Below are 10,000 nucleotides of genomic sequence, written 5' to 3'. Positions count from 1 at the left end.
TTCTTGTCTGTTTGTCTTCGCCTGTCTTGTGATTGTTTATTTTTCTTGTTTTTACTTCTCGTGTTTTGTTAATGCATTTTAATACCTTTGCCATGTCTAATAATTTGTTTTCTTTTCTCTTTTTCTTTCTGTTTAGTTTTTTACCGCAATACGTAGTACTGTAAATATATATATGCATTACTGATATCTAATATCAGATGTAAAACAAATAAACCAGTACTTTTGCGCGTTATCGCTTGTAACCTGTGTTTGTCATTTCGTATGAACAATATGTAGTACCAGCCTCGCTCACGAAGGCGCGCACAGTTTATACGTTTAATATACGTTATTTGCGTTTTTGACCAAAATATGACATTTTACACAGATCAAGACAGTCATTGTTCTCCAAGACCGCGCTAGCGGTCGAGGTGAACAATGCCTGTCGAGATCTGTGTAAAATGCCATATTTTGGTCAAAAACGCAAATAACATTTATGGATCGATCGAATTCTTTTCAGGTACTATGACTTTGTTGTTGTTTTGACGATTGAACGAGCACACACACACATGCATGCAATCCACATGTAGGCTATGCAATCAAACACATAAGCTTCATATTTGGGCGTTTCAGGTTGACCGAAACTTCAAAGGAACTACAAAACACACGTCATGTACTCACTTTGTTGTTTTGACATTGAACAGCACACACACATGCAATCAAACACATGACGGTTTTTTTTTAGTTCCTTTGAAGTTTCGGTCAACCTGAAAAGCCAAATTATTATACATTACTTGTGTATTTGACCAGAATACGACATTTTAAACAGATTGAGACAGTCGTTGTTCTACTAGACCGCGCTCGCGGCCGAGTTTAACAATGACTGTCGATATCTGTGTCAAATGTCATATTTTGGTCAAACACGCAAATAACATTTATCATTTTATGTATCGATCGAATTCCTTTCAGGTACTATGACTTTGTTGTTGTTTTGACGATTGAACGAGCACACACACACATGCATGCAATCCACATGTATGCAATCAAACACATAAGCTTCATATTTGGGCGTTTCAGGTTGACCGAAACTTCAAAGGAACTACAAAACACACGTCATGTACTCACTTTGTTGTTGTTTTGACATTGAACAGCACACACACACATGCAATCAAACACATGACGTTTTTTTTGTTGAGTTCCTTTGAAGTTTCGGTCAACCTGAAAAGCCAAATTATAAAGTTTTGTCGGCCTCTGACGTCACATGACTCAAAGAAGGGAAATCCAATCTCCAATCGATACATAAAGTTTTGTCGGCCTCTGACGTCACATGACTCAAAGAAGGAAAATCCAATCTCCAATCGATACATAAAATGTTAGAATATGAATCAAAGAAGTAATAAAAGGCAAACAACCGAACAAACAAACGATTAACAGACTAAACAAACAAACATACAAAAACATACATACAAACTAACATAACATGAAATAACAGAGAGAGAGAGAGAGAGAGAGAGAGAGAGAGAGAGAGAGAGAGAGAGAGAGAGAGAGAGAGAGAGAGAGAGAGAGAGAGAGAGAGAGAGAGGCAGACAGATACAGAGAGAGAGAGGAAAGAGAGAGAGAGGCAGAGAGAGAGGCAGAGAGAGAGAGAGAGAGAGAGAGAGAGAGAGAGAGAGAGAGAGAGAGAGAGAGAGAGAGAGAGAGTGAGCGAGCGAGTGAGCAAGAAAGAGATAGAGAGAGAGAGACACACACACACACACATACACACTGAAACAGGCACACACACACACAGACATACATACACACACACACACACACACACACACACACACACACCAGAAGGAGTGAGAGCAAGAGAAAAATGAGAGAGAGTCGTCAGTAAGTAGTGGTATTGACACGTAGCGATAATGACACGTAGCGCTAAAAGATGTAGTGCTGTCGACACGTAGTGATAATGAACGAATCATAGTGACTCATAGACAAATTATTTGTAGCACTAATCAACGTAGCGATAGCGGCACGTAGCACAAATGACACGTAGCACAAATGACACGTAGCGCTAGCGATACGCACCCATAGAAACTGTGTTGAAAGAACATGCTGTATACTCGATGAACATAAGCAAATAGCTTGATATTTGGAGACCACGAAAAATCAGACATTTAACTTACTTTACAGGAGTCAAATCACGTGTCTGACAATACTTGACCTTGGGACACAAGAGCAAGTTTTCATGGATGTTATTAGCATGTTTGAGGTTCGGCAAGTTTTCCAAAAACACACAAAGGGCAAATTTTCCATTTAACTTTTTATTACAAAAACTTGTGTAAATGTTACTAATAACAGCAACAATAGCAGGTGAGAAAAGGAAATATGTACAGCAACAACCGCAATTTAAAAATGCACATCTTTTAATTAACAAAACTCACAGCATTTACAGAAACAGTCAAAGAAAAAAATCTTAATTTACAGCAACGGTCTACGATGCAATACACACATTTTTACAACAACAGCCAAACACGACAGACTCAAATATTTACAGCGACATTCACATATAAGAGACATATATCCTTACTGCAACAACAACAACAATAAAACGACAATAACAACAACAACAAAGACTGAAATGCGTTATTCTCCAGAGCTGCGTGCCAGTATAAACCATGTTACGAAGTTAACATACAAATTGAATTCATTAATAAATACTGGTTCAATATATATTCTTGGCCCACAGAATGAGATACAACAGTACAAACTTAAAGCTCTTTATTGATTGGTATCACTCCAAACGGAAAACATACACTGCAGCATAGTATTTAATTTAGTTGTTATGCTTACACATCTTTAAAATTATACATTAACACATCCATACACGTGTACATACATATAGCACACATGTCTTTGGATGAAGGTTTTGTAAGAAAAAGAGGGGGTAATATAGAGAAAGACAGAGAGAGCCCACACACAAAACAAAAACAAAGAAGGTGGTGGTGGCGGCCTGAATTATCATTTTTGAATACAGGTTGATCTGGTGTAATTAATCTAATTTCACATCAAGGTGGTGGACGCCGAACGCATAATAACCTGGACGCTTCAGTGGAAGACCAATACATGATTAATCAAAAAACGTCCATATCACGGTTCCATTCACAATATAATGTGTCAATACTGCTACTAATAAAGTTATTACATTTCTCTTATCTAAATCATTCTTGTACAATTTTCTTCAAGACGACTCTCTTTCAGTCTTGCGGTATGCAACTAATATTTGGCTAACAGCAAGAACACCTTAAGACAACTTTGTCACTATGTACAGCCTCTACAACCAAGCATTGTATACAATTTACAAAGAAACATTATAACGGAATTTACATATAAAGGTAGAATTAACACAATAATAACAACTTGTAAACAATGTCAAAGTTTAATAAAATAAAAAAAGACTGTTTAGTTTATCTTTTTCATAACGACAGGTTGTAGATTTCTAACGTCCATTCTTCCGATACGAATACGAATACGAATACGAATACTTTATTATCTCATACAGAGAAATTTCAGTGTGGTGCACATTAAAAGACAAAACAAATAATAAGACAACAGATAAAAATACCATATGACTACAATAAGCGGGACCTGTGCAAGTTTGTTTGCTTTCACAGTTCACACTGCAGTTTCCGCGAATGAAATTATTTACATTTTTGTCTTTCAATGAAAAAATGAAGATTTTAAAAAGCTCATGTCATTTGAAACTTGGCAAAACTACTTTCGATCTTGATCCTCTTTAAAAAAAAAAAAAAGTAAAACACTTGCCGGGGGAAGGAGGTTGTCTTATAACTACCCATTGGTTGTGCCCTTCCCTATAAACAAATCCTCGGGTATAACGTAAGGCATACGGCAACAGTAAAAATGCAGTTAAAATCTTTGCGATAGAGCTTTGGATGACACAGATGTGGAAAGCGATGGGTTGAACACCACAGCCAGTCAGAAAGTTGTCCAATCCTCCTCACATTAGACAAGAGCACCGGGTACTTTAATTCATTCTGTTGTAAATAAAGTTGCTGCAACCATGATCTTGTATCGCACAGCTGAAACAGGGTTCATACCAAATACAAATAAACAAAGCAGAACATGTGGAATCTTAAAGCAGATGTTTGATAGTTGACAGTGTGACACTACAGTTAAGACATCAAGTTATTGGTGCTGAACAATTAACAGAAAACATTAGAATAAATCAGGGTCTTTGCGCAAAAGCACACCAGCAACCTCTCAGAGAAAAATGCAGTTACGATGCGATGTAGCGATAAACAAACCAAGCAACACAAAATCTCGAGTAGTATGCACAACGAGCTAGAACAAAGAAAGGCCAAAGCAATGCAGACTGGAGTACTTTGGAATCGGAGCAGCGTTTAGCTGGAGTAACAATACAATACAGATGTGTCAATACTGACCATGATCGGTTTATGCTGTATCATTGTGGCCGCAAAGCTCGGAATAGTCAGACCTCACTCCAACATTGGACATCTGCAGGCTGCTGTAGTAGTCTCCCCTGCCTTGTGCTGTAGAATAATTTGAATGGTCAGAACATTTGCGACGTGAACGGGTGCTGAAAGGGTTGACCGGTCAACCTATATACACAGAAAGAGTAATAATTATGTAATTCAGAAAGGTGCCTGCCGTCCAAGTGCAATATCATATTTGATTGTATCCCTTTTATGTTTTATGTTTTATGTGTGTCGTCCTATACAATTGTTGTTATAATCGTTTACAGGCAGGCAGGGTGTGCCGAAGAAAAATTTCCATTTTTATGTAATATTTTAATGGACAATAAAGTGCTGTTATTGTTATTGTTAGTGTTATGTGTTGTGGCTTTTACATTCAGTCAAGTTTGAACTAAATGTTTACATATATAGACCTGGAATCGAGATGAGGGTGGTGGTGTGTGTGTTCATGTGTGTATGTGTGTCTGTGTGTATGTATACAGCAATTCTGAGAGAACTTCTGGACCGATCTTCCTGAAACGTGACACGAGAATAAACAAGTCGCGATAAGCGACATTACTATATTTAGTCAACCCTTCCAACTCACAGAATAAAATTGACTGCACCGCATTTTTTCACTAATATAATATATTATACGTAATAGCTGTGTCAGTTTCATACCCCGCGGCCGCGCTCTCGCGTTTACGCACAAAAAGTGTCCAGCCAGCATATAGTTAATAGTACAGTAGTGAAAAGCGCTTCCCAGGAAAACGCATTTTTTTCTCTCTTTTTTGTTTTACTTCCTCACCTTGTTTTTAATCCAAACATAACATTTATTTATGTTTTTCGAATCAGGGAATAATAAATAATAAGATGAAATTAATTTTGAATCGATTCCAAAAATAATGAGGTCAATTAGAATGTTCAGGTTTTTAATTTTCTGAGCTTGTTGTTAATCCAAATATAACATATTTATACGTTTTTAGAATCAGGAAATGTTCGAGAATAAGATGCTTAAGTAGCAACGAAATAAAGAAGACGACACTCAATATACAAAAATGTCGCTAATGCATAAGGTACGAAGGAACAGATTAAATACTGCAACCCTAAAAAGTAAAAAATAAACTGTACGAATTTGAATGTACAAATGAAGTCCTCACCAGCTTGCGGTTCTTCAGCGCCGAGTTCACTGTAGTCAGATCTGAGTCCCATGTCAGACATCTCCAGGGTTTCATACGGCCCCCTTGGCACCGCTGGTGTGAGAAACAACCCGTCAATCAAAATCAACAAAACAATTAGTCGGTAGGTCAATCAAATAATCAGATTGTCTGGCCCTCTTGTCACCGTTGGTGTGAAAATCAAAAAGTTAATCTAAAAACAAAAGTAATCACTCAATTGATCAATGAGTCGTTCAGTCAATTGAGCAATTGAATAATGATTCAATGGTTAACAATCAATTACATAATCAAAGTATTAAATTGTGCACCCCCCTACCCCTTCGGCGTCGCTGGTGTGAGAATCAACCAGCCCATCAAAATAGCACTCGCTCAACCAATCAGTCGTTCAGTCAGTCCAGAAACCAGATTGTTTCGCTTGGCGTCGCTTGTGTGAGAATCAACAAGCCCATCAAAATAGCACTCGCTCAATCAATCAGTCGTTCAGTCAGTCCAGAAACCAGATTGTTTCGCTTGGCGTCGCTGGTGTGAGTATCAACCAGCCCATCAAAATAGCACTCGCTCAATCAATCAGTCGTTCAGTCAGTCCAGAAACCAGATTGTTTTACTTGGCGTCGCTGGTGTGAGTATCAACCAGCCCATCAAAATAGCACTCGCTCAATCAATCAGTCGTTCAGTCAGTCCAGAAATCAGGTTGTTTCGCTTGGCGTCGCTGGTGTGAGAATCAACCAGCCCATCAAAATAGCACTCGCTCAATCAGTCGTTCAGTCAGTTCAGAAGCCTAATTGTTTCGCTTGGCGTCGCGGGTAAGAAAATCAACCAGTTAGTCAGAAAAATTCCTCTCTCAATCTATCAATCAATCAATCGGTAAGTCAGTCAAGCAACTATAGAATGAATTGATCGGTCAATCAACTATAGAATGAATTGATCGGTCAATCAACTATGCAACCTACAAAGTACGTGCGTTGAGTGTCTGCATCTCAAACGTAACCGCGTCAACTTTCATGAGCAATTATGACCAAGCAAGAGTCCACAAGTAACGGTATTTAGGTCACATGTCATTTCGAAATACGTACATTATTTTAATTATTTCAGGTCATACAGTTATCCAGATAGGGTCATTTAAAGGACCATAACAGGCTCTTTTTAAGGTCAGCTAAAGCAGTTGGGGTTGATTTAATGATATAGGTAAGCATCAACAGATGCAAAAACCGATCAGTAAATCTCAGGTTTTGTGTTGCATCGGTCTAATTTTACACAAAATGCATGCTCAAAAAGCGACCAAATTCGTCTGCTACGCAAGACTTCAAATTTCCCGCGGCGGCAAGCCCTTGGCTGTGACGTCACAAGGGGGGGAGCCAGAAGCGAAAGTAGCAACGCTCGGTGTGCGTCTTTGCTGCAGCTGTGGATGCGCGCGTGCTCCCGACATCATGCCGAGAGAGTGTGCTGCTGCCTAATGTTCGGAGTTGCAAAAATAAGACTCAGGCTTGAGTTTTTATTTGTTTCTATCCGACTGGGTAACAACTACAACGACGACAATAACACTGACAACAACTCGAAAACCAAGAACAACTACAATGTCAACAACAACAGCTTTACACTGATAAACTGTATGTGGAACACGATTGATTGGAACACGTTACAACCTTGATTTCATCTACGACGACGACAACAACAACATCAACTTAAATTCGAGAACATAATGATACGTCTTTAACAACATAGCAAACAACAACTCCGATAGAACTTCAACTACACTCACAACAGTGATCATGGGCTGCCTAATCTATTTGCTGAGTCTGGCAGACATTTTACTTCCACCCTTGAGAGAGAATTTTTTTCCTCGTACACTTTGTGCCTCAAACCTGACTAAGAGGATACAATTCTACATTAATCCCCGATTATCGGGAACGTCCCACTAGTCCGAGGGTTCACTAGTCCGAGGGTTCACTAGTCCGAGGGTTCACTAGTCCGAGGGTTCACTATAGACGCTTGATTTTTCAGCTATTATACCGCCCCTTAAAAGGCGGTATATAGGTTTCACTGTGTCTGTCTGTCTCTGTGTGTGTGTTAGTCGGTGTGTGTATGTGTGTGTGTGTGTGTGTGTGTGTGTGTGTGTGTGTGTGTGTGTGTGTGTGTGTACCCCCGTTTCCACAGGTTTGGTTGCCTAAATCACCATAAGGCAACCATCCACACGTGGATGGCAACCTAAACTCTGGATGGCAACCTAATTGTGTGGATGGTCGCTTCATTTAACACCGTTAAATTGACTTTTTTGACGGAAAGAATGTCATAACAATGTTCAAAATGACATTCTTTCCGTCCTCTATAGGCGACGAAATAGGTCAAATTTTGTGCATTTTTTAGTGCAAAATTCTTCGATGCCGGAGCGAGTACTGCACCCAGTGCTGTTGTAGTGCAAGTGCACTAGAAAGGCACTACACCCAGTGCCGCCTCTTAGGTAACCATCCACACTTTAGGTACGTGTGTGTACTGTGTGTGTGTGTGTGTGTGTGTGTGTAGGTGTCTATACGGGAACCTAGGTGTTTGGGCAGGAACATATAGATGGTTTTTCCGGAACTTTGGAGGGAACCTTAGAACATGTTGCAGGATTTTCGGGAAGGTTCCAGGGAACTCTCCAACATTTTCTGAACCAAGACAGGTTCCCATAAAAGTACCAACAAATTTATGCAAATTTTATGAAATCGCAGTTATCTCCCTTTGACTAAGGTAAATATTTTCGCATTGGCACCAGTCTGTGCCCTTCAACTCGTCACTGTGTTGCCTTCTCTCTCTCTTGTTTGAGTTTGATTTTATTTTTATTTAACTTTTGATTTGAACTTAGTTTGTTTTTATTTGAATTTTTTAAATTTGAATTTTTTTATTTGATTTTATTTTGCCTTGTTTAATGTTTTTTGTTTGATTTTTTATTTGATAATATTAATAGTGTTTTTGTTTGTTATTTGATTTGATTTGAATTTTGTTTGTTTGTTGACATTTTAGATTCTATTTTCATCTCCCTCGGGAGAAATTTCGGGCAGCCCTCTCAACGAAGGCAAACTCGCAACTTTGGAGTGCACCAGACCCAACCTAGTTAACATTATATTTTTTTTAGAATATTTTTGAGGGGGAGGGGGGGGGGGCAGACCGGAGAACCTGGAGTAAAGCCCCAAAATGTGGCCCGAGTTGAAAATGAAATAAAATTGTATTATTATCTCTCTATCTCTTAATGGAAACAAGAAGCGAAGTCTGTTAGCACATTGCGCTGGTTCGAATCTCGGATTGGGGAGGCAATAAAATGTTGCTCCATAACTGAAAACTGGTTCGCTGTTGTCAGTATTTTTTTTAAAGGTTAACTGCTTTATTATTCCTCTTTCAGCGTTTTTTTATTACCCAAATACCTGCATGTATCTTTCTTTCTTTCTTTATTTGGTGTTTAACGTCGTTTTCAACCTGCATGTATCACATTCATATTGTTGCATATTAAATTATTAAACCATGTTCTCAAACATGCATACATAAGGCGATGTTTTCGTATTTAGATAGACATAGAACAGAAGATGTAATTTGGAAAAATACTAAAATAAAGGAATGAGAACAAGCAGGGGCGGATCAGTTGCTTTGTAAGGGGGGGGGGGTGCACTTTGAGTCGAAAGTGAATGTGATGGGCGCGAAGCGCCCGAATTTGCTAGGGGGATCCGGGGGCATGCCCCCCCCGAAAAAAATGTTTGGCCCAAAGAAGCAAAATGGTGCCATCTGGTGCCATTTGAACTTAGAAATGGTCATAGAATCAGCTTTCCATTTTTTTTTACATTTTTATTTTCGGGGGGGGGGGGCACGTGCCCCCTGTGCCCCCCTCCTCGTCCGCCCCTGACAAGCATGGGTGTAAAGGAGTAGGAATGAGAGACAAAGAGAGCAATTTGGTATAAGAACAATCTTGTTCCTATGCAACTAAAGAAGTTGTGGCAGTTTAAAAACGGTCATTATGGACTAAGCAGTACTTGAATAAATTCATTATAATTTCCAAGAGAGATAACTCATGATATAGTGTGTTTTACCTGCCCTTGTATAATTGTTAGTAGTTTGGGTGCGACCTGATAGGTATTTGTGTGTGAACACTTGCCCAGTGTCCTAAATATTGGTGTTTGTGTGTGACTTTGTAGTAGTTTGTGTCCGACCTTAGGTAGTTGTGTCTTAACTATTGGTGTTTGTGTGTGACTTTGTAGTAGTTTGGGTCCGACCCTAGGTAGTTGTGTCCTAACGATTGGTGTTGATAATAATAATAATGATAATAATAATAATAATAAATGAGCATTTATATAGCGCAACATCATAACTTTACAATTATGCTCTTTGCGCTTTGTGTGTGACTTT

At 38.9% G+C, this 10,000-nt stretch overlaps 1 protein-coding gene across 1 annotated transcript in view; it reads right to left on the bottom strand.

The window, feature by feature from the left end:
- Positions 1–4,399: 4,399 nt before the first annotated feature.
- LOC138974761 (uncharacterized) overlaps positions 4,400–10,000 on the bottom strand; it is a 55,790-nt gene continuing 50,189 nt past the window's right edge. The window contains exons 5-6 of the mRNA XM_070347487.1: positions 5,612–5,704; positions 4,400–4,529 (exon numbers count right to left, since the gene is read on the bottom strand). Of these exons, the coding sequence (XP_070203588.1) occupies positions 4,432–4,529; positions 5,612–5,704 (191 nt within the window). The 3' untranslated portion in view covers positions 4,400–4,431. The remainder of the gene's footprint in view (positions 4,530–5,611; positions 5,705–10,000) is intronic.

Source organism: Littorina saxatilis, linkage group LG8, assembly GCF_037325665.1.
Source record: "Littorina saxatilis isolate snail1 linkage group LG8, US_GU_Lsax_2.0, whole genome shotgun sequence".
Classification (NCBI taxonomy): Eukaryota; Metazoa; Mollusca; class Gastropoda; order Littorinimorpha; family Littorinidae; genus Littorina; species Littorina saxatilis.
This window is presented reverse-complemented; position numbering and strand designations above follow the sequence as displayed.